General features: G+C 33.6%; 3 protein-coding genes across 3 annotated transcripts; 2 read left to right on the forward strand and 1 right to left on the reverse strand.

Annotated features, from left to right (window-relative positions):
- Positions 1–220: 220 nt before the first annotated feature.
- Positions 221–2,302, reverse strand: LOC116775513 (pro-resilin-like). The gene is made up of 7 exons (XM_061525122.1): positions 2,179–2,302; positions 2,041–2,102; positions 1,806–1,895; positions 1,312–1,646; positions 1,083–1,168; positions 736–870; positions 221–519 (listed from the first exon to the last, which is right to left on the reverse strand). Exons 1-7 carry the CDS (start codon positions 2,182–2,184, stop codon positions 388–390), a joined length of 846 nt encoding a protein of 281 aa, XP_061381106.1. The 5' UTR covers positions 2,185–2,302; the 3' UTR covers positions 221–387.
- Positions 2,303–13,956: 11,654 nt separating this feature from the next.
- On the forward strand, positions 13,957–16,377 carry LOC116775753 (pro-resilin-like). The gene is made up of 7 exons (XM_061525087.1): positions 13,957–14,296; positions 14,371–14,432; positions 14,587–14,676; positions 14,835–15,169; positions 15,313–15,398; positions 15,609–15,743; positions 15,942–16,377. Exons 1-7 carry the CDS (start codon positions 14,291–14,293, stop codon positions 16,071–16,073), a joined length of 846 nt encoding a protein of 281 aa, XP_061381071.1. The 5' UTR covers positions 13,957–14,290; the 3' UTR covers positions 16,074–16,377.
- Positions 16,378–21,925: 5,548 nt separating this feature from the next.
- Positions 21,926–24,019, forward strand: LOC116775514 (pro-resilin-like). The gene is made up of 7 exons (XM_061525086.1): positions 21,926–22,048; positions 22,125–22,186; positions 22,320–22,409; positions 22,568–22,902; positions 23,037–23,122; positions 23,342–23,476; positions 23,714–24,019. Exons 1-7 carry the CDS (start codon positions 22,043–22,045, stop codon positions 23,843–23,845), a joined length of 846 nt encoding a protein of 281 aa, XP_061381070.1. The 5' UTR covers positions 21,926–22,042; the 3' UTR covers positions 23,846–24,019.
- The last annotated feature ends 1,908 nt before the right edge of the window (positions 24,020–25,927 follow it).

Consider the following 25,927-nt stretch of genomic DNA (forward strand, 5'->3'; position numbering starts at 1 on the left):
CCAGCCCCTACGGCGGGCCTCATGTACGCAGCAAAGGATTAACCAATTCGCCTGATTTTGGGGTTTCCTTCCAATTATAATTCGGATGAAATGAAAGGAAAGCACTATCCATCCAAGCATTAATGTAATTTGTCGCTACATCAAAACTTTACATAGGAAATGGTCGTTCGAATGAAAGGAAAGTATAGAGTTTGGAGGTTAATTATATTTACATTACGTGAACATAATGACTATTTCTCAAAATATTTTAAGATGGTAATATATAGGAACCTACTTAATTATTAAATAAACCAGTTTACATTACCCACTAAAGTAAAAGATAACATGTACAAATTGTCATAAAGTTCTCTAAGCAAGCTTTAGATTTTTCTTTATTGTTTGGTGTTTTCAATAAGGTCCGTTGATATAATCGTTGCTGTAATCCGCTTGTCTGTTACTGTCGTAGCCTGATCCGGCGCCAATGTCCTCGTAGGAGATCCTGGGCTTGAAACCGTCCTGGTCGGCTTCATATTCAACAGTCTAGTGACAAGTGTTTAGAATTGCAATAAATAAATTGTTTAAAAGTTAAAATGTTCGCACCGGTTAAGTTGATGCGTCCCAGAAATATCTTATACTTATTAGCAGGCATTAAAAAGTAAAAAAAAAACTCTCAGTCAATGGGAGGCAGTGAGAAGACATCTGAATTAATGTAATTCTCATTCACATTCAATATCACAACCTCCGACTGTATATTACCTGTTTCCTTCCATCAGATAAGACGACGTAGTAGACTCCCTCAGCGCGGTCCCCTCGTCGTGACTCTCGGTGTCCGAAGTCGTTGCCGGAGGGGGCGTCCTGGACCATGTATTCGAAGTCGTAGTTTGCGGGCTCCTGTTAGTGAAGGTTTTTATAAAAAAAGGTCTTAGATACGATACTTGCAAGAAGAGTCGTTATTATGTTAAGAGATAACAAGAGATGTTGTCAAAGAAAAAAGTATTATGGGAGACACTTTTATGCGCTTTAGTAGTTTGTTAAAGAGTATTCTATTGTTCCAACTCTTGATTGAATCCATTCCTAAAGTCTTTGTCTGATATTAAACTCACTCCACTGCTTCCATCATCATATCCGCGAGCACTGGGAGGGAGGTACTGTCTGCTTTGCTGGTTGTCATGTTTGTTGTCACCGACACCTTAAATATTTTTTATAATATTATAAGGGAGACATATTAAGGAATACAGGTACCTGTGCACATTAGTATATATGATTGCATGTTTTTGGTACTAAGTGTATCTAAATAATTGTTGAACAAATATAATCTCAAATACAACGTACTTCTTTCAAATCCAGGGACTCCATATACTTGAGAGAGACCATTGGGTCCAGACTGATCTGGTACACCGTATTGAGTGGAAGGAACTTGGTATTGGTTTACAGGCGGCAAGTATTGTGCTTTTGGTGCTTGGTATTGGTTCGGAGCTGGATATTGATTCACCGAAGCTTGATATTGGCTGGTTGGTGGTAAGTATTGGCCGGTGGGTGCTTGCTTTTGTCCTTGATATTGGTTGTTCGGTGCTCCATACTGAGAGGAAGGAGTTTTGGGTAGTCCGTATTGAGAGTTTGGTTGCCGGATGCTTGCAGGTGGTCCGTAGGCAGATGAAGGACGTCCTCTGTAATATTATATAGATTTAGAAACTATGTTTTTCTATATTACACAATCGGTTTTTCGAATCCATAAAAATATAAGATTATTTTTGAGCATCAAGTTCATATAGAAGAATCAATTAGAAAAGAAAATTGATGTTATTAATTCAGATTTGTTAATTTACCTGAAGACAGCTTCAGTCTGTCTCTGATTGAATCCGGGAACACCATAACTCTGAGAGGGAGACGCGTTCCTCGCTTGTGGAGGAAGATACCTGGAGATATTATAAGTAATGCAATTTATATTTTATACTTTCCAGTATGTTATATTTAAATCCTATAGAAATATTTTAGACAATCAAATATACCGAAAGACAAATAGTTGGAATACTCTTGCTCTATAATATTAATTAATATTACCTGTTATTAACTGGTGGCTCCGCCAAACACGACACCACGAGTAACGAGCACACTATGAAACACTGAAAACAATATGACATTAGACAATATATTACAAATAAAATGATTAATAATATTATTGTTGATTAAACGTCACACCTTCATTTTGTCAAAGGAATCCTTGGTTCGGTGAACTTGTACGTTCTGTTAATATATGATGAGTCGTTGTTAGAGCCGCTGTTACTGGATATGTTGTTGTGTTCTCAATGATGCTGGAGATGTGTCGATCGTCTTATATACTCGTCAATCTGTTGAAGCTTTTAAGATGAACGTAACACTAGGCCTTGAATGATAGTCTACTTATTTTAGATTATTATTTTCTTCTCGTAAATGTTTTATGTCCGAAATTCACTTTCTTACAAAAAGTTTGGAAATGTAGTTTTAAATTGTCAATAAATAGTTAATTAAATAGGTTAACATGATCGAATTGTTTGGTAGAATATTGTTGTACCTTTAAAGTTAATCTTGTAAAAAATATATTTTAATTGGAATCAAAATAAATTATTTATAATAGAGTTTAGTTTACACCTTAATGTGTACTGTGTGTGAGTGTGTATGTGTGTGCGTGTGTGTGTGTAGTATATTCTAGCTAAGTTCATTAATTTATAAAACTTTTCTTTATTAAATACTATGGAAATAATGTTTTGTTCCTGACTTTTTTTGCGTTGAATTTAAATTTAGAGTAGTTATGGAAACCGATTCATCCCTCTGAAACTACACAGAAATTTATGATTTATTTGTAAAATCTATTAATTTTTAAAGTTGATAGTGGGAGGAACCTACACAAAGTAAATCAACACTTGACGATTTGGAAAATAATGATTCCTAAAAGGACCCGCAATTCTCACTGTGAGATTTCTGTTAGACTTCTTGAACAACTCATTTTGGTTAAGTACTGTTCTTGGTCTTGCAAAATTCAAAAACAAAACCTACATTGTACCACCAAGGCTGTTTTTGGAAAACACTCCATGTGAGAGAACCGAAAGTTCATACCTTCATGTATCCTTATATCCAGACATCCTCACAGCGTTTACAAATTATTATGTTAGTTTTATGTGATTAAAAACGTTTTTATTAAGAATGCTAATAAATAGTAATACATTATATTTCTATTTATTAGCAAACTTAATATAATGAAACAAATTACATTTATATAACGACCATATATTATTGGTCGTGACGGATTGGAGGTTAAAGGCCCACCTCTCATGCATGAGGGGACGAGTTCGAAATCTGGCAAGTGCCAATGTGATTTTTCCGAGTTATGTGTACTTTCTACGAGTGAACACCACTGACAGGTGGTGAAGGGAAACACCGTGAGGTAACCTGGACTTATAATTTCAAATTATAAGTTTGAAATCGCCAATCCACCTTCAGCAAGCGTTATGGTTAATGCTCTAACCTTCTCGATGTGAGAAGAGGCCTTTTGCTGACAATGGATATCAATAGGCTGGTGATGATGATATAACTATTTGTCTATAAACAAAGGAAATATTAAGAAGACAAAAGTAGACTAGAAATAATAATTAATAAATAAAATAATTTCATTTTACAAACCAAAGGGTTCGAAGTTAACATTCGCGGTGATAAAAATTAAAACTACTGCTTTTAATTGGCGTAGTTTATAAAATTAGGAGAGACCTTCGGGTTTAGTACAACGTTACGATATCTGAAAGGATCAGATTTAGATATATGGATTATTTAAAAGTATATTTTACTATATTCAATATAATGTATAGTGTCTTTAAAATAACTATCAGGTAATTTATCTAAATTACCTAATAGTTATTTATTACCTGATACGTCATGTACATTCCAAACATACAGTTCTGTTAGTATTTGATAGTAATGACTGAGCAAGTTCTCTTAGCAGCGTGCGAAGTTTTAAAAACTCCTAGCTGATAATTTATATAATAGTTCAAAGTTCTTATATTAGTTTTTCAATATAGAGAATGATTATCAAAGTATAAGAGGAGTCCTTGAGGCGTGTTTTAACTTTTTTTATTTACTTATAATTAACAACATAAAGTTCTATCTATAATTCTCTATATTACTCATAAATTAGCATTTGAAAGTTTTTTTATAGAACTCTGGGCTGATTTTCATTGAATTCTGTCAGTATACAGATGGAAAAAAAAGTATTGCCTTGTGTGAATATCATTATTACTTATGTATTAGCCTACGGACAGTTTATTTCATACAAAATTAAAAGGATATGATACCGTTTTTGCGAGTATTTGAAGGTGTTTATTATGAAAAGTCCTTGTTTTAAAGTAAGAAAAGGGCTGATAATAAAATTTGTCCCGTCAGATCTCCATTCGTCTTCTAATCGAATGAATAAACTCTTATAACCTTAAAGGTGTTTACATTAAGGAGACCATCGAGGCTTACAGACAAAGCATTTCCTTCAAGAACTGAAAATAGGTATCAGCCAAAGTCTCATCATTCACCACCTTTTAGCTTTGCATCAAGATTGACACGCAGTCAAAATGCAAAGACTCTCCCAATATAATGCGCGACGCATAAGGCGAAGGTCATTGCGGAACTACCGCCATTATTCTTTTGAGAGGCACTACCAAAAAGCTGCTCCGGAGGATCTGAGAAGAAACCTTATCCACCAACATCCTGAACTCACAGCCCGTTCAGACACGGTCTCATCTTCCGTTACAAAGACTTTTACAATAGCAGCACATACCTATACAATGCCAGCCTTCTAGCCAATTGTACCACTTTCTACGCCATCACCAAAATAGAGACAAGGGTTTTTTCCGTTGTTCAGCACGGGTCTCATGTTCAGACAATAAAATAATAAAAATACAAATAACGTTTACTTTAGTCTTATTAAAAACATTTAACTTCTTAAACTTTAAAAGTTTTTGTTCTTTTTTTTCCGTATATAAGTTAAATATTAGTATATAAATTAGTCACTTGTTATAACCTGTTTACAATATGTCAACATTAATACATTTATAACAAACAATATATGAGTTATAGGTATGATACCTAATGTGTACTACGTTATTTTACGTTACATATATAATACCTATAAAGGTATCCACATTATATTTTAATCTGCTCCGTATTAACTTCTCGTTTATTCTTCGTATTACCATGTTTTTATTACTTTTAATGTTATTTATTTTCATACGTGTTACGTACGCGCTACATATTATAAAATATATGAACATCGCCGGGGCAACATCGTTGTATGGATAAAATATCATATAACGAGTGACGCCGCTGACTCCGCGGAACGAACACCAAGCCGTGTGAACCAGAAGATTCCTGATACCACACAAGCTATGGAATGGCATTGCTATCCTAACATCGGGGCAATCATGTAGTCTTAGGTATAGGTTATAAGTTTTAATGTGTAATTTTTTATTATAATATACATATAAGTATGTTTCGTAGTTTTCCTGGAACCTCCGGTCGCCACCTTATATAATTGGCGCAGTCGGTAGGATTTCCGACGTTAGTTAGATTTAGGATTTTCTAAAATCGAAAACCGTCTGACTGACGAAGCTTTCAAGCCTTATCGGAAGTCCAGAACATTATGGAGTAAGGATGGCTGCTGGAACTCGTCACACATCGACCTAGGAAGACTACGACTGAAATTAAGTAAGTACACCAGAATCGCTCTTGTGTTACTTCTTTCCTTATTCATAAGATCCTCTATTCCTTTAAAATTGTATCGAGCAAATTTAAGGTACATAATAGTATATAAGTAAATGAAAAATGCTATATTTTAAAAAATTTAAAGATAAATGAACTTTTCCTTTTGATTTTATCCTTTTTTTAAATAAAACTTTTTTATTCTCATAAAATGAATAGATTATTAAGCATGGTTATGTTTAAATAAAACTTTTTATCCTATACCTACTCGTGTCATATTGCCTTTTCCTCTAAATTATCCTATTAATTAATTCTCCTAAGTTACCACAAAAGCATTCGGTGTAATAGCGGCAGAAAGCCCGAAGTTTTAATAATAAAGTCTTCTATGGCCAATCTGATAAATTAAAACCTTGAAAAAAAAAAAGGAACTAAGAATCTGGATCCATGGAACACTGCGGCAACATTTTACTCTGTGGAAAATGGTTGCCGATCTGCGGGTGGAGGTGTTACGTACGCGCTACATATTATAAAATATATGAACATCGCCGGGGCAACATCGTTGTATGGATAAAATATCATATAACGAGTGACGCCGCTGACTCCGCGGAACGAACACCAAGCCGTGTGAACCAGAAGATTCCTGATACCACACAAGCTATGGAATGGCATTGCTATCCTAACATCGGGGCAATCATGTAGTCTTAGGTATAGGTTATAAGTTTTAATGTGTAATTTTTTATTATAATATACATATAAATATGTTTCGTAGTTTTCCTGGAACCTCCGGTCGCCACCTTATATAATTGGCGCAGTCGGTAGGATTTCCGACGTTAGTTAGATTTAGGATTTTCTAAAATCGAAAACCGTCTGACTGACGAAGCTTTCAAGCCTTATCGGAAGTCCAGAACATTATGGAGTAAGGATGGCTGCTGGAACTCGTCACACATCGACCTAGGAAGACTACGACTGAAATTAAGTAAGTACACCAGAATCGCTCTTGTGTTACTTCTTTCCTTATTCATAAGATCCTCTATTCCTTTAAAATTGTATCGAGCAAATTTAAGGTACATAATAGTATATAAGTAAATGAAAAATGCTATATTTTAAAAAATTTAAAGATAAATGAACTTTTCCTTTTGATTTTATCCTTTTTTTAAATAAAACTTTTTTATTCTCATAAAATGAATAGATTATTAAGCATGGTTATGTTTAAATAAAACTTTTTATCCTATACCTACTCGTGTCATATTGCCTTTTCCTCTAAATTATCCTATTAATTAATTCTCCTAAGTTACCACAAAAGCATTCGGTGTAATAGCGGCAGAAAGCCCGAAGTTTTAATAATAAAGTCTTCTATGGCCAATCTGATAAATTAAAACCTTGAAAAAAAAAAAGGAACTAAGAATCTGGATCCATGGAACACTGCGGCAACATTTTACTCTGTGGAAAATGGTTGCCGATCTGCGGGTGGAGGTGTTACGTACGCGCTACATATTATAAAATATATGAACATCGCCGGGGCAACATCGTTGTATGGATAAAATATCATATAACGAGTGACGCCGCTGACTCCGCGGAACGAACACCAAGCCGTGTGAACCAGAAGATTCCTGATACCACACAAGCTATGGAATGGCATTGCTATCCTAACATCGGGGCAATCATGTAGTCTTAGGTATAGGTTATAAGTTTTAATGTGTAATTTTTTATTATAATATACATATAAGTATGTTTCGTAGTTTTCCTGGAACCTCCGGTCGCCACCTTATATAATTGGCGCAGTCGGTAGGATTTCCGACGTTAGTTAGATTTAGGATTTTCTAAAATCGAAAACCGTCTGACTGACGAAGCTTTCAAGCCTTATCGGAAGTCCAGAACATTATGGAGTAAGGATGGCTGCTGGAACTCGTCACACATCGACCTAGGAAGACTACGACTGAAATTAAGTAAGTACACCAGAATCGCTCTTGTGTTACTTCTTTCCTTATTCATAAGATCCTCTATTCCTTTAAAATTGTATCGAGCAAATTTAAGGTACATAATAGTATATAAGTAAATGAAAAATGCTATATTTTAAAAAATTTAAAGATAAATGAACTTTTCCTTTTGATTTTATCCTTTTTTTAAATAAAACTTTTTTATTCTCATAAAATGAATAGATTATTAAGCATGGTTATGTTTAAATAAAACTTTTTATCCTATACCTACTCGTGTCATATTGCCTTTTCCTCTAAATTATCCTATTAATTAATTCTCCTAAGTTACCACAAAAGCATTCGGTGTAATAGCGGCAGAAAGCCCGAAGTTTTAATAATAAAGTCTTCTATGGCCAATCTGATAAATTAAAACCTTGAAAAAAAAAAAGGAACTAAGAATCTGGATCCATGGAACACTGCGGCAACATTTTACTCTGTGGAAAATGGTTGCCGATCTGCGGGTGGAGGTGTTACGTACGCGCTACATATTATAAAATATATGAACATCGCCGGGGCAACATCGTTGTATGGATAAAATATCATATAACGAGTGACGCCGCTGACTCCGCGGAACGAACACCAAGCCGTGTGAACCAGAAGATTCCTGATACCACACAAGCTATGGAATGGCATTGCTATCCTAACATCGGGGCAATCATGTAGTCTTAGGTATAGGTTATAAGTTTTAATGTGTAATTTTTTATTATAATATACATATAAGTATGTTTCGTAGTTTTCCTGGAACCTCCGGTCGCCACCTTATATAATTGGCGCAGTCGGTAGGATTTCCGACGTTAGTTAGATTTAGGATTTTCTAAAATCGAAAACCGTCTGACTGACGAAGCTTTCAAGCCTTATCGGAAGTCCAGAACATTATGGAGTAAGGATGGCTGCTGGAACTCGTCACACATCGACCTAGGAAGACTACGACTGAAATTAAGTAAGTACACCAGAATCGCTCTTGTGTTACTTCTTTCCTTATTCATAAGATCCTCTATTCCTTTAAAATTGTATCGAGCAAATTTAAGGTACATAATAGTATATAAGTAAATGAAAAATGCTATATTTTAAAAAATTTAAAGATAAATGAACTTTTCCTTTTGATTTTATCCTTTTTTTAAATAAAACTTTTTTATTCTCATAAAATGAATAGATTATTAAGCATGGTTATGTTTAAATAAAACTTTTTATCCTATACCTACTCGTGTCATATTGCCTTTTCCTCTAAATTATCCTATTAATTAATTCTCCTAAGTTACCACAAAAGCATTCGGTGTAATAGCGGCAGAAAGCCCGAAGTTTTAATAATAAAGTCTTCTATGGCCAATCTGATAAATTAAAACCTTGAAAAAAAAAAAGGAACTAAGAATCTGGATCCATGGAACACTGCGGCAACATTTTACTCTGTGGAAAATGGTTGCCGATCTGCGGGTGGAGGTGTTACGTACGCGCTACATATTATAAAATATATGAACATCGCCGGGGCAACATCGTTGTATGGATAAAATATCATATAACGAGTGACGCCGCTGACTCCGCGGAACGAACACCAAGCCGTGTGAACCAGAAGATTCCTGATACCACACAAGCTATGGAATGGCATTGCTATCCTAACATCGGGGCAATCATGTAGTCTTAGGTATAGGTTATAAGTTTTAATGTGTAATTTTTTATTATAATATACATATAAGTATGTTTCGTAGTTTTCCTGGAACCTCCGGTCGCCACCTTATATAATTGGCGCAGTCGGTAGGATTTCCGACGTTAGTTAGATTTAGGATTTTCTAAAATCGAAAACCGTCTGACTGACGAAGCTTTCAAGCCTTATCGGAAGTCCAGAACATTATGGAGTAAGGATGGCTGCTGGAACTCGTCACACATCGACCTAGGAAGACTACGACTGAAATTAAGTAAGTACACCAGAATCGCTCTTGTGTTACTTCTTTCCTTATTCATAAGATCCTCTATTCCTTTAAAATTGTATCGAGCAAATTTAAGGTACATAATAGTATATAAGTAAATGAAAAATGCTATATTTTAAAAAATTTAAAGATAAATGAACTTTTCCTTTTGATTTTATCCTTTTTTTTAAATAAAACTTTTTTATTCTCATAAAATGAATAGATTATTAAGCATGGTTATGTTTAAATAAAACTTTTTATCCTATACCTACTCGTGTCATATTGCCTTTTCCTCTAAATTATCCTATTAATTAATTCTCCTAAGTTACCACAAAAGCATTCGGTGTAATAGCGGCAGAAAGCCCGAAGTTTTAATAATAAAGTCTTCTATGGCCAATCTGATAAATTAAAACCTTGAAAAAAAAAAAGGAACTAAGAATCTGGATCCATGGAACACTGCGGCAACATTTTACTCTGTGGAAAATGGTTGCCGATCTGCGGGTGGAGGTGTTACGTACGCGCTACATATTATAAAATATATGAACATCGCCGGGGCAACATCGTTGTATGGATAAAATATCATATAACGAGTGACGCCGCTGACTCCGCGGAACGAACACCAAGCCGTGTGAACCAGAAGATTCCTGATACCACACAAGCTATGGAATGGCATTGCTATCCTAACATCGGGGCAATCATGTAGTCTTAGGTATAGGTTATAAGTTTTAATGTGTAATTTTTTATTATAATATACATATAAGTATGTTTCGTAGTTTTCCTGGAACCTCCGGTCGCCACCTTATATAATTGGCGCAGTCGGTAGGATTTCCGACGTTAGTTAGATTTAGGATTTTCTAAAATCGAAAACCGTCTGACTGACGAAGCTTTCAAGCCTTATCGGAAGTCCAGAACATTATGGAGTAAGGATGGCTGCTGGAACTCGTCACACATCGACCTAGGAAGACTACGACTGAAATTAAGTAAGTACACCAGAATCGCTCTTGTGTTACTTCTTTCCTTATTCATAAGATCCTCTATTCCTTTAAAATTGTATCGAGCAAATTTAAGGTACATAATAGTATATAAGTAAATGAAAAATGCTATATTTTAAAAAATTTAAAGATAAATGAACTTTTCCTTTTGATTTTATCCTTTTTTAAATAAAACTTTTTTATTCTCATAAAATGAATAGATTATTAAGCATGGTTATGTTTAAATAAAACTTTTTATCCTATACCTACTCGTGTCATATTGCCTTTTCCTCTAAATTATCCTATTAATTAATTCTCCTAAGTTACCACAAAAGCATTCGGTGTAATAGCGGCAGAAAGCCCGAAGTTTTAATAATAAAGTCTTCTATGGCCAATCTGATAAATTAAAACCTTGAAAAAAAAAAAGGAACTAAGAATCTGGATCCATGGAACACTGCGGCAACATTTTACTCTGTGGAAAATGGTTGCCGATCTGCGGGTGGAGGTGTTACGTACGCGCTACATATTATAAAATATATGAACATCGCCGGGGCAACATCGTTGTATGGATAAAATATCATATAACGAGTGACGCCGCTGACTCCGCGGAACGAACACCAAGCCGTGTGAACCAGAAGATTCCTGATACCACACAAGCTATGGAATGGCATTGCTATCCTAACATCGGGGCAATCATGTAGTCTTAGGTATAGGTTATAAGTTTTAATGTGTAATTTTTTATTATAATATACATATAAATATGTTTCGTAGTTTTCCTGGAACCTCCGGTCGCCACCTTATATAATTGGCGCAGTCGGTAGGATTTCCGACGTTAGTTAGATTTAGGATTTTCTAAAATCGAAAACCGTCTGACTGACGAAGCTTTCAAGCCTTATCGGAAGTCCAGAACATTATGGAGTAAGGATGGCTGCTGGAACTCGTCACACATCGACCTAGGAAGACTACGACTGAAATTAAGTAAGTACACCAGAATCGCTCTTGTGTTACTTCTTTCCTTATTCATAAGATCCTCTATTCCTTTAAAATTGTATCGAGCAAATTTAAGGTACATAATAGTATATAAGTAAATGAAAAATGCTATATTTTAAAAAATTTAAAGATAAATGAACTTTTCCTTTTGATTTTATCCTTTTTTTAAATAAAACTTTTTATTCTCATAAAATGAATAGATTATTAAGCATGGTTATGTTTAAATAAAACTTTTTATCCTATACCTACTCGTGTCATATTGCCTTTTCCTCTAAATTATCCTATTAATTAATTCTCCTAAGTTACCACAAAAGCATTCGGTGTAATAGCGGCAGAAAGCCCGAAGTTTTAATAATAAAGTCTTCTATGGCCAATCTGATAAATTAAAACCTTGAAAAAAAAAAAGGAACTAAGAATCTGGATCCATGGAACACTGCGGCAACATTTTACTCTGTGGAAAATGGTTGCCGATCTGCGGGTGGAGGTGTTACGTACGCGCTACATATTATAAAATATATGAACATCGCCGGGGCAACATCGTTGTATGGATAAAATATCATATAACGAGTGACGCCGCTGACTCCGCGGAACGAACACCAAGCCGTGTGAACCAGAAGATTCCTGATACCACACAAGCTATGGAATGGCATTGCTATCCTAACATCGGGGCAATCATGTAGTCTTAGGTATAGGTTATAAGTTTTAATGTGTAATTTTTTATTATAATATACATATAAGTATGTTTCGTAGTTTTCCTGGAACCTCCGGTCGCCACCTTATATAATTTACGCCTAATGAAGTCTGTAAAGCTTTACAAATATAAAAACAGTTGTAAAGCACAAAAGAAAAATATCAGTCATTTTTGCTCATAGCTTTTAAATTTAAAATATTAAGACAAAAAGAAAGTAAGAATTAAAGTTGTAGCCAATTCTTTGCGCTATAAATTATAAATATTTTATAAGACATTAGTCTTATAAAATACTCTGTAGTATTATTAGTTTACGAGATCCGAGCGAAAACCCTTTTTCCAAAAAAGTGGAAGGGGTGCAATGGAGAGTGTTACAAATCCATAGATTTTTGTATTAGGTTGTAAATATGCTTATATTGTACTGTAATGGATTATTTCGATCAATCCTCTTTCCATTCTCTCTAATTCTAAATTTTATTTTAACATACGTTACATAAAAAATGTGTATGTACATAACGCACACAACACGCTGTTCATAAGAGAAACTTCTCTCTAAGTATAATTATGTAATTAAAATATAAGTTTATTCACTGAACAAAATAACATTACAAGTGGAAGATGGATCTCATCACCGACGTCCTCGCTCTGAATGATGATCAGTCGGTAGTCAAAATACGTAACATAGCACGTGCTCTTGAGAAACGTGGAATGTGAGGAGTTTAAAGCTTTTTATTTCAGATAACTGACCTTAATGTAATTACATGATATTGTTAGTTGAAGCTCACGACTTTATCGAACGTATGATCGAGATCGCTTACTGACATACATTTAATTGGATTTTTCGTAATACAGAAAGTTATATTTAGAACAGTTCATAAAGTTACAGACATCGTTAATGTAAATGTATTAATAAAACAGATTTAAGGGAAATCTTTTATATTAATTGAACGATTTAATAAAAATTGGACTCTATACCTCTGATGTGTTGTTTGTACTAATAATGATAATTCCCGGTGAAGATTGTACTGAAAATATGAACTTACGAATACGATCCTTTCATTAGTAATAAAACAAATATTAACAGTGACTATATTAAACGAAGTTAAGAAACAGATAGGCATATTTTCCTAAAAAATACTGGTGCATTGGCCTTTATTATTAATCAAAGAATCGATAATATACTTTATTTTTATAAGTATGGGTCATCTAATAAGATGATGCACACGTACTATTATATTTGTCGCTACTTTTCATAAGATTCCTTATTTGTAAAGCAATAAACAATCATGAAAAAAAATAAATTATGGTAAATCTCACCCTATAATTGTAGATCCAAGTGTAATGTGACTTTAAATACAATTATTGAGAAGGAAACAGTGGAAATGCATGAGGTGACTAAAACTGAGGACTTTAGACACTCACACATACTACAGAAGAGTCTTAATCAGATCTAAGTCAGATAAGTAACCAGAGAATATAGATGTCATATTAATCAGGAGATCAGAATGATAACAGGCGATAAAAGGGCAAAAGTTATTATATACTAGTTGAGGACCACTGCCATGAAACTAGTTTTCAAATAAAAACAAAACCGCATCGAAATTGGTAGATCTATTTGAGAGTTATGATGCCACAAACACACATACACTCACACACACGTTAATAAAATCTAGATAGTTATTTTAATTGTACTTACCTAAATATTTTGTACATTTCTTAAGTCTTATGTAATTAAATATAGATGTGCTACGAGTACTCCTCTACATAAGGGTCTTCATCATTGTATAAGATTTCCAAATAAAGCTTATTTAATACTTGACTAATTTTCATAAGTTATCAGCACGTAACCACACGAAATTTTAATAAAGTATCTTTCAGCTATACCGTACATAACACTTCAAGGCGTGCATTTTAAAAGTATTAACAAACTCACGAGTATATAAGACGATCGACACATCTCCAGCATCATTGAGCACACAACAACATATCCAGTAACAGCGGCACTAACAACGACTCATCATATATTAACAGAACGTACAAGTTCACCGAATCAAGGATTCCTTTGACAAAATGAAGGTGTGACGTTTAATCAACAATAATATTATTAATCATTTTATTTGTAATATTGTCTAATGTCATGTTGTTTTCAGTATTTCATAGTGTGCTCGTTACTCGTGGTGACGTGTTTGGCGGAGCCACCAGTTAATAACAGGTAAAAAACATTCAACTAATAAGAACATTAAAGAAATTTAAATCATTTTCTACATTTATATTTCATTGTCTAAAATATTTCTTAAAAATTGTATAGTAAAATTTAATGAATACATTTTTAAAAATATAAATTGCATTACATATAATATCTCCAGGTATCTTCCTCCACAAGCGAGGAACGCGTCTCCCTCTCAGAGTTATGGTGTTCCCGAATTCAGTCAGAGACAGACTGAAGCTGTCTTCAGGTAAATTAAGAAATCATAATAATAACAACAATTTTCTTTTCTAATTGATTCTTCTACATGAACTTGATGCTCAAAAATAATCCAATATTCTTATGGTTTTAAAAAACCGATTATGTAATATAGAAAAACATAGTTTCCTAATCTATATAATATTACAGAGGACGTCCTTCATCTGCCTACGGACCACCTGCAAGTATCCGGCAACCAAACTCTCAATACGGACTACCCAAAACTCCTTCCTCTCAGTATGGAGCACCGAACAACCAATATCAAGGACAAAAGCAAGCACCCACCGGCCAATACTTACCACCAACCAGCCAATATCAAGCTTCGGTGAATCAATATCCAGCTGCGAACCAATACCAAGCACCAAAAGCACAATACTTGCCGCCTGTAAACCAATACCAAGTTCCTTCCACTCAATACGGTGTACCAGATCAGTCTGGACCCAATGGTCTCTCTCAAGAATATGGAGCCTCTGGATTTGAAAGAAGTACGTTATATTTGAGATTATATTTGGTCAACAATTATTTAGATACACTTAGTAACAAAAACATGCAATCATATTTATAAATGTGCACAGGTACCTGTATTCCTCAATATATCTCCCTTATAATATTATAAAAAATATTTAAGGTGTCGGTGACAACAAACATGACAACCAGCAAAGCAGACAGTACCTCCCTCCCAGTGCTCGCGGATATGATGATGGAAGCAGTGGAGTGAGTTTAATATCAGATAAAAACTTTAGGAATGGATTCAATTAAGAGTTGGAACAATAGAATACTCTTTAACAAACTACTAAAGCGCATAAAAGTGTCTCCCATAATACTTTTTTCTTTGACTACATCTCTTGTTATCTCTTAATATAATAACGACTCTTCTTGCAAGTATCGTATCTAAGACCTTTTAATAAAAACATTCAATAACAGGAGCCCGCAAACTACGACTTCGAATACATGGTCGAGGACGCTCCCTCCGGCAACGACTTCGGACACCGAGAGTCACGACGAGGGGACCGCGCTGAGGGAGTCTACTACGTCGTCTTACCTGATGGAAGGAAACAGGTAATATACAGTTGGAGGTTGTGATGCTGTTATGGATGGATATATGACATTGATTCAGATCTTTTCTCGTTCATTTTAATTGGTTAAAATATGTTTATATTTATAATGTATTAGTTAAATTTTATAATATGTGCTAATTAGTATGAGGTACTCCTGGGCAGCATCAAATTTTTTTTTATTACAACCTTTTGTCACTAGACCGTTGAATATGAAGCCGATCAGGACGGTTTCAAGCCCAAAATCTCATACGAAGACGTCAGCGCCGGATCAGGCTACGACAGTAACAGACAAGCGGATTACAACAACGATAACACCAACGGACCTTATTAGAAGACTAATATAGAGAAGGGTTTTTTAAGATGATTGTTTATCTTTATTTGATAGAGAGAAGGATCTTCTTCCCTTCCTCTAACTGATCTGTAAATAGTCCTTATTCTTAATGACGACAAGCAATGTTAATGGACACTGACTGTGTATATATTTAACTTTAATTCTATGTCTACCTTACTCTTATTTATATTTTAAAGACTTTGAGGAGTCCAGTTATACCAAACTTTTTATATGTTACCGTCTTTATTTTTGTTAAAGATTGTGTACTAAATGTATTTTTGTAAATAAATAATACACAAATGAACTTTTGAATCCTTTTTCTTTTCTTTAATCCTTTTTTTAATATAAAGTTGCATGGGTATTAATTTCTGCTTATATGCAAAGAAAAAAAATAATTGCTAGGCATAAAAAAAACTAAATTATAAAAATTAAATATAATATTTTGGAATTGACCAATCAAGCCTAAAAACATTATAGATTCTCAAACTTACTCGATATACATATTATGTACACAATGATTATGTAATATGTTCTAGAAGAATAGCGTCAAATATGGAGAGACACAAGAAGATTCGGATTGTAGGAAGAAGGAGACAGATGTCATAATGTTATATACGAAATATTAACACGAGAGAAAGAAATCTACTGCTAAGAAGTTACGCATACATCTGAAAGGAATCTCAATTCTAAAGACTTTAAACTTTAAACTGAGACGATTATTTTTTAAATCATTAAACCAAATAATAAATAAGAAACCATGTAGTAGCAAGATTATTCATCCAGGCTTTCCTGGCATCACAGGGGTCAGACCCCCACATCCTCAGACTCAGCGATACATAGATAGAACTATATTTTGTTGCTTTATTTTTTAATTTTAAATATATTTACCTAATATTTTAAAATAATAAAAACAGTGCTAAGCAAATTTTCTTACTTTCACTTATACACAGACAGGTTTTGTATTTTTTTAACGCCTGCAAACTTTCATCCAGCTTTTTGTGCACACTTCGAGAATATCGTTTTAGCCCTTATGTAGCCTTTTCAGATACATACTTTACCTTTACGAAACATCTAAATATGTTGGATTTGCTACATCAATAGTTTCTACACACATTTAAATAAACAAATCCTTTTGGACTTCTGAATAGCTGTATTTGGCTTAGAATTGATCAGAACTCAGAGAATTCCGCCCAGCACTTAGGTTACGTTTAAAATTGTATGACCTTTAGTTGATACGCACATCAGGTCAGATGAGGTTATGATGACGCTTGTTTCTGCATATGTTCACATTGTTTTTCAATTATAGCTTCAGTCATGTCGAAAGTACTCTGAGCATGTTCCATGATATTGTCTCAATTAGTGCTTATTATCTTAATCTTAGGTTTAAGGTGTCTGTAGCTTTAGAATAATTTTCTTTCTAATTTCTTACCCCAGTTTGCAGGTTTTATTTACAAAACGTGGATAAATGCAGTACCGAAATAATGATGTCATGTTCCTGTTGGTCAGGTATACAGCAGTGTTCACTTTGTCGACCTGAAACTTCTGTGGCATATTACCGACAAACAATAGAAAACAAGTTCTTTCCACTACTGGCGACGCATAAGTTTTTTTTACCCCAATACCCGAATTTTGCATAAAAAAATACATTTCTGAAGAGAAAATTTAACCCTCACTATTTGGTCTTTTATTTTCTGCCGGGTTGTTTTCAAACGAAAGTCTTAAATACTGTAAAGTATTTACAAATCTCTTTTTTGTCTTTAAGATGATCATCTAAAAATTATTTATAAAGAGCAAAAACTATCACGATGATCTCATTGATATTTACTTTATAGATCCACAAACATCAAGTATAAACCAGGTTATGATCAGCTTCACTCGTGTTACCTTTGTGAGTAAACGGTAGCCTTGGCTGACTGCCTTCACAACCAGTAAAATAATTAAAATTATATATCAATCACGGCTCTTTCCGGAATACACAGATAGATATCTTTCTTTGTACCACGCATCGTGTTAAGGTGTTCATTATTCAAATATATTTCCCTACTTTCTACGTCACTGGACCCGTATGAACTGTCTGAGTTAGATATGTCGGCAGAGAATCACAGTATTCCTATATTTTTGGTATAGTTTGACATTTCGTAACTTTGTTTTTCTAATATTCATATTCTGCGCATGAAATTATCATCAAAGAGCCTTTTCAATTGGTTTTTCACCTCCTTGAGTATTACATTAAGTTACGTAGAAGTTTATTACGTTACGTAGATGTGCCCCTATCGTGATGTGTCAGTTATTTTAAATAGAGAAAAAACAACATTAAAAAATTATATAACATCCCTCCAAATTTCATACGAATCTTACAAACATGAATTTTTAAATAGCACATTCGTCGTTTTGACACAATCAGTAATATAATTAAAGATCACTTCTATTTGAAATACAAATCAATGGATCTGAATCTGTACAAGGCGGAAAGACTTTGATGTTATTCATTTCGTATAAGCAATGTTGTTTTCAAGTTATATATTTTAAGACTTTTAAATATATGTATTACTAGCTGTGCCAGCGACTTGTTCACGTATAAAAAGTACCTTAGTACAAAATTTCTTCATAAACAATGTTAGAAGTCGTATTAGCAGTTTCAGTGAGTATAAACAGGCTTTTTGTATGGCTCACTCGAGATAAAGCTACGTATAATTGTCCATGAGAAAAACAGGGCGTACGCGGATCTACACCGACGTAACTCATCTTCTGTCCCTCGGAAATAAGTACATTGATTAAATAAAATATGTCATTATTAAACACATTAAGTGTTCAACTTTACATAAGTTTGATTCAAAGTAGTTTAGAAATATTCCCATGGGAATGAGGCATTTTCCCGCGGGAGAAGGTACCCTTAATTTTGCATCAGTTGATCAGCAACCCCCATATAAAATGTTATTGAAATCCTTCTAGTAGTTTTTAAGTTATAAGTGTAAAACTACAATAGACAGGCAGACAGACAAAAATATCAAAAATCATATTTTTGGCATCTGTTTCTTCTATGAATACCTCTAAGGGATTTGTTCTCATTTTAATCTATTTTCAATGTACAGAATTGACCCCGTCACCGACTTTATTGTATGTAAATTAGATTGAAGCTTCCACGTGTAATTAAGATTAAGACTTCACTCTTACTTTTTATCTTATGTCCTCTCTTACCAAATTAAGTTTCCTATGATTGACAGTTTATTTCCCGTAAATAGTTTTTAATTATGTATTTAATAAATAAATGGCTTTTAAATAAAATGATGTTTAAGTAGAGCTCACCTTGCGGTCATTACAGGGTTCTGGTCACGTAAGAAATGTGCTCTACTACGAGTAATATGCATATATTGCTTTGTCATATTAGTTTTAAATTTTATATTTTTAAAGAACAATTTGCTTTAAATTGACGAAATATCCAAGAAATATTGACATACCAACTTGTTTATCTTGAACAATGCCTTATTATTGCTTCATCTATTTTATTTACAATAAAATACGGCTTGGGCAAAAAAAATTAAATATAACTATAAAGAAAAGAAAACGATTTAAAATAATTAAATTATTAAAATTTAAAATAAGTAGAGTACCTTTCAAGGCTTTTACTTACCGTTTAATTACCAATTAACAAACAAAAATTTAAAAATAAATAATTTTAAAATACAAGTCCGTCTCAGATAGATGTATCAATGTATATGTTCTTGTTAATGTCCTTTCCTTATTAATGACGTATTTAATACAACATTTATATTTATTACTATCAATTCATTACAATAAAGAAATGACTTTCAACAACCATCGATTTCATAGTCCCTTCTTAATAGGTTCCTAAAACTTGCTCTAGTCACTGTTCTGTATCTCCTGTGAGGGTTCATGTGACCTGACCGTATCGCCCTCTGACGGAAAACTCAAGCGGCTGGTCGAAGAGTGACCCGGAAGCCTTAAAGCGCTTCCCTTTTAGTCTAACTCTGAAATTCCTCCCAATATTCACGTTGTTTCTTTAAATGTATAGCTGAATGTATAGCTACCATAGCTGACAGTATCTCTTTACCAAGGAATGAATCGACTACTCGTTCACATTTATTTAAGTTAATTATTAATATTAAATTACAAATAACAAAGTATTGAAATAAATCAATAGAATATATACTATTTAAGACCAATGAAGAAGATTTAAGGTCATCCAGAGCTTTCCTAAAGCAGATCGCGTCGTGAGAGACCTTGTTCAGTAATTACAACGATTCTTAGTGAAAGTATAAGTATGGATAAACGCACTGCGGACTGAGATGAGATTCATGTGTAACCGAATTAATTGGAAATATTTTATTACAAATGTAATTCATAACTAATAACAGTGCTTGAACCAAACACTAATAACATCTATTTTATTCTAACTGTCACTGAAACTTATAACTGTTCCATAATGATGCAAATGAAGACGTAATTTAAATTATTTAACATCAAAAACAGTTCTAATTTAATATCTTTCCACCCATTCGACTATGAATTGTTATTTAACTTTCCGTATTCTATCATACAAGGAGATGAATTGAAAGTTATCTGACACATTTAATAATAACCGCTTCTGTTCCTCATTTATTGTAAATTATTTTCACTTAAATAATCAAAAAATAATACATACATAGTTTAGAGCCACCTCTCATCACATTATATGAGCCAATAGAATAGAAAGTAAATGAGTTCCAATGAGTGATTTTTTTTATTTAGATCGAAAATTTAAAAATGGTGAACGAAATAAAGCCTTCTTATTTGTACCGTAATGATATATCGTCTACGTTTCATGAATATTACACGAGCAGTTTTCTTGAATTGCGATAGCAAAAATTCTTTTTCATTGTTCATTGTTCAGCTTTTCTAAATTTTTCTTAATTTTTGAGACATATTACGTTACGCAAATAAGTTAAGTGTCTGTTACACACTTGAATAATCATAGAGGGTATTAAGAAACTAATGCAAAGTGAATTGGGCCTTAGAATTAAACTTCTCATAAGCTTCCAATAGACCTTGCCCTGTCATTACTATTGGTAGTAATAATAGATTTGTAAGAGTTTGGAATGCACACGATATGGACATAGATATATAAATAAAATATTGTTATAAATACAATTCACAACATTGATGAATAAAACTTACCTTCTAAATCATCTCGCATAAAATACAAATGCAGCTAAATTGGCTACACTAGCAAGTAATTAATTAAAGATCGCTCATAATTCTATCAAGTTTATTTGAAATCTATAGTCTACTATATTTATTTCTGATGACACAAAATGTGTTAGATCAATCAAAAGCAATGAACGAGGTTTTAACTTTTATATGACACGTGAAATAATACAATGGAGATGTTAACGAATTTATAATTTCATCATTTTATCTTTGACTTTACTTTCATTATATAAGTTGAAAGCAAGTTTTTTTTAACACAATGTTAAATAAACTATAATTTAAAGAAAAATTCGGATGAACTCTTATCTAACCACGTATTTGTTAAAGGAATGTCCTTGAAATTAAGCGATGTTTAAGTAGAGCACACCTCGTGGTCGTTACGTTGTGTTGGTCATGACTGTAATGTACTCTACTATAAATAAAATACATTCTTTTGTAGTAATAAACCAGACTTAAAAAAATTTTCTTCTATATTTTGTTTGAAGCCAATTTGAATAAACCTACTGTTTCTTTTAAATAAAAAAATAACCTAACATAATTTTTATTTTAAATCTGTAGGCCGAGTAAACATCAGTCAGTTGCTACAATTCAAGACGTTCATCTTAAAAGCTTCAACAGATTGACGAGTATATAAGACGATCGATACATCTCCAGCATCATTGAACACACAACAACATATCCAGTAACAGCGGCTCTAACAACGACTCATCATATATTAACAGAACGTACAAGTTCACCGAATCAAGGATTCCTTTGACAAAATGAAGGTGTGACGTTTAATCAACAATAATATTATTAATCATTTTATTTGTAATATATTGTCTAATGTCATATTGTTTTCAGTGTTTCATAGTGTGCTCGTTACTCGTTGTGTCGTGTTTGGCGGAGCCACCAGTTAATAACAGGTATGTAACTAACTTTCAAATAATAATAATATCAAAGAATATTTACATTTTAATTATCTAAAAGGATTGTATTGTATATTTAAAAAATAGCATTTTTGAAAATATACAATACATTACTTATAATATCTCCCAGGTATCTTCCTCCACAAGCGAGGAACGCGTCTCCCTCTCAGAGTTATGGTGTTCCCGAATTCAGTCAGAGACAGACTGAAGCTGTCTTCAGGTAAATTAAGAAATCATAATAATAACAACAATTTTCTTTTCTAATTGATTCTTCTACATGAACTTGATGCTCAAAAATAATCCAATATTCTTATGGTTTAAAAAAAACGATTATGTAATATAGAAAAACATTGTTTCCAAATCTATATAATATTACAGAGGACGTCCTTCATCTGCCTACGGACCACCTGCAAGTATCCAGAAACCAAACTCTCAATACGGACTACCCAAAACTCCTTCCTCTCAGTATGGAGCACCGAACAACCAATATCAAGGACAAAAGCAAGCACCCACCGGCCAATACTTACCACCAACCAGCCAATATCAAGCTTCTGAGAATCAATATCCAGCTCCGAGCCAATACCAAGCACCAAAGGCACAATACTTGGCACCTGTAAACCAATACCAAGCACCTTCCACTCAATACGGTGTACCAAATCAGGCTGAACCCAATGGTCCCTCTCAAGAATATGGAGCTCCTGGGTTTGAACGAAGTATGTGCGATTTAAGATAATATTTATGGAACAAAATTTTCGAACCCGCTACAACTATATATTTCAAAGCTCGTTTACATGCGTGTGTGTTCCTTGCTACATTATCGTTCTAATAGTTCGTCCTTTTTTATCAGGTGGTAGTGACAGCAAATATGACAACCAGCAAAGCAGACAGTATCTCCCTCCCAGTGCTCGTGGATATGATGATGGAAGCAGTGGAGTGAGTTTCATATCAGTTTAATTTTAATATCATTTTCTTAGGGGGTTCCAATTTCGGATTGCTTGATAATAACTACGATAGCATTATTTATTCTTGTTTAAAGCTTCCGATCCGAAAAACTGAAGAAATATTTTTGGTCGCCTTGGCATTTACTTTCTTATGCTTTTGAAGTATCAAAGGTCAACCCCATAACATGTATGTAGTAACCTTCACTTACAGGAGCCTGCAAACTACGACTTCGAGTACATGGTCCAGGACGCTCCCTCCGGCAACGACTTCGGACACCGAGAGTCACGACGAGGGGAGCTCGCTGAGGGAGTCTACTACGTCGTCTTACCTGATGGAAGGAAACAGGTTATTGTTATGAACACAATTGAGATCATGACTTTTACGACATATCCAGGCACCTATTTCACATTTTTTTAATTGCCTTTAGACTAAAAATTCATACTTTAAATCATTGGTCATATAAAGATTGTTTTTGTTTTTGCCACAAATCAGCCAAATTTAGGTCGTATTAAAATTCAAACGCCTTAATGTACAATGAACACAATAATTTTATTAATATTTATTGTAAATCTTTGTCACTAGACTGTAGAATATGAAGCCGACCAGGACGGTTTCAAGCCCAGGATCTCATACGAAGACGTCGGCGCCGGATCAGGCTACGACAGTAACAGACAAGCGGATTACAACAACGACAATACCAACGGACCTTATTAGAAGACCAAATATAAAGAAGCGTTATTTAAGATGATTGTTTATCCTTATCTGATAAAGAGAAGGATCTTCATCCCTTCCTTTAACTGATCTGTTAATAGTCCTTTTAGTTATACCAAAACATTTCTTTATTACGGTTTCTATTTTTGTTTAATATTGCGGAATGTTTTTTTGTAAATAAATGATACTTAAAAGAACCCTAAATTTTTTTTTCGGACCTGAAATACATTTTATTTAAATGTAGGGGTTGAGAGGTGGGCCAGCTTTGTATCTTAGGAATATTTTCAAGTTTACTTTTTAAATTTTTAAAATATATTAAAAATATGGAGCTGTGTGAAGAATAAAACAAGCTATTTAAATATTATAATAATAATAACTAACTCGTCAAATAACCTAGAACACAAAGAGAAAGAGGTGATAAGGACGTCTTATAACACTCCTCATGACACTGGATGTTGATAAAGAAGGGTTACATGGCTAGAATGTTTATTCGCAAGCGAAGTAGTTACGCTAATTCCAATAAGTGGAAGTAAATATGTGATACGAGTCTTGCTGGATTACTCGTTTTTTAGGAGAACACGGTGGAAGCTTCTTGGTTTGCAAGGAAAGCCAATTAATGTTTTGCTTTGAGGAATATAGGACAGACATATGAAAATAAACTGTTGTAAGCATTTTCGTAGTATTTTTAACAGACTTGTGAATAAACATTTTATCGTCTTATCGTCGGTAACGGTGGACGGTTAAGATTTAATTTGAGGTACATTTTGAGACTTACAACGTCATTACGGACAAAAAACCAAGCCGAGGAAACTACTCACGTGGACAACGATCGATGTTTGTCTAAACCAGGGAAATTTAAACTAACTCCCGTACAGTTTTGTGAGGAATGTAATAAGTTGAATTTGAAACTTATTACACTGTGTAGTTTCTTATATATAAAGAGTTTTATTGACATAATCAAACATTGGAAATTGTAACCCACATTAAATAAGCATATGTTGTCAAGATATAACGAGAAGATTTAACAATTACGAACGAAGTTTATCAGTTTTCCTATATCTCATTACAAATTAGAATAATGATAAAATTGACAAACCATACAACCAAACAACCAAACATACCAACTTTCGAATTTATATCAGTGGGATAAACTTTTACCACTGACATGAATTAATCACACATAATTGGTACCCAAAATAAAATAAAAATTGATAGATACATATAACGTCAAAACAAAACTAGTAAGTCCGCTATAACAAGAAAAACTGATCAGATAACGTGGGTGACATCCCGTCCCACAGTGACGAGTGCGGTACGGCAATGACGATGCAATGTTGGATACCTACCTGATGACCTACCTCTGAACATTTCTCATTGTGCAGATAATGTGGATATTATACCAAGTCAAGTGAATGAGACTTGTACGGAAAGCTCTCATAGCAGCAATGAACAATGCTTCTCAATGGACTTTTTGAACAATTCAATCAGAATGGACTTTTTAAATTAAATGGATGTATGTCTCCCTACATAGACCTTCAAGATGAGTTAATGTGTTTTGGAAGTTTCAAATGACTGCGAAAGTAAAGTTACCGACCTTATGCTTGTTACATTATCATTTGTAACTACAATATCTAATGAAAAGTGAAAAATATCTAGTGAAAGTTTTAAGTCTAAAAGTGACATAATGATAAAGTTGACATAATCATTCTCTTTTATCCTCAAACTTCCCTCCTACTACTTGTATATTAACATTTTATCGGCCAAATTCAGACAAGGCCTAGTCGGTTAGAAGTTAGTGTGACGTGTAATAGAAAATTATAATCAAAGAAGCGAAGAACACAAAAGATGATTTACCTGTCTAAAGAGATCTGTAATAAAAATAATATTTAAGTATAAACAAGATATCCTTTTATAATGTAAGTTTAAGTAACCTATATAATAAGTAACCTGAAAAATGTTTAAGGCAATGACCCGAGTAGACATTATGCCGGGATGGTCGGTATAGTGTTCAGATGATTGTGATAACGTCCCCCAATTCTGTCTGAAAATTATCTTTCATAATGTTACAGAGAGAAAGGAATAATG

The sequence above is a fragment of the Danaus plexippus genome, chromosome 27 (assembly GCF_018135715.1).
Source record: "Danaus plexippus chromosome 27, MEX_DaPlex, whole genome shotgun sequence".
In the NCBI taxonomy this organism is placed as follows: Eukaryota; Metazoa; Arthropoda; class Insecta; order Lepidoptera; family Nymphalidae; genus Danaus; species Danaus plexippus.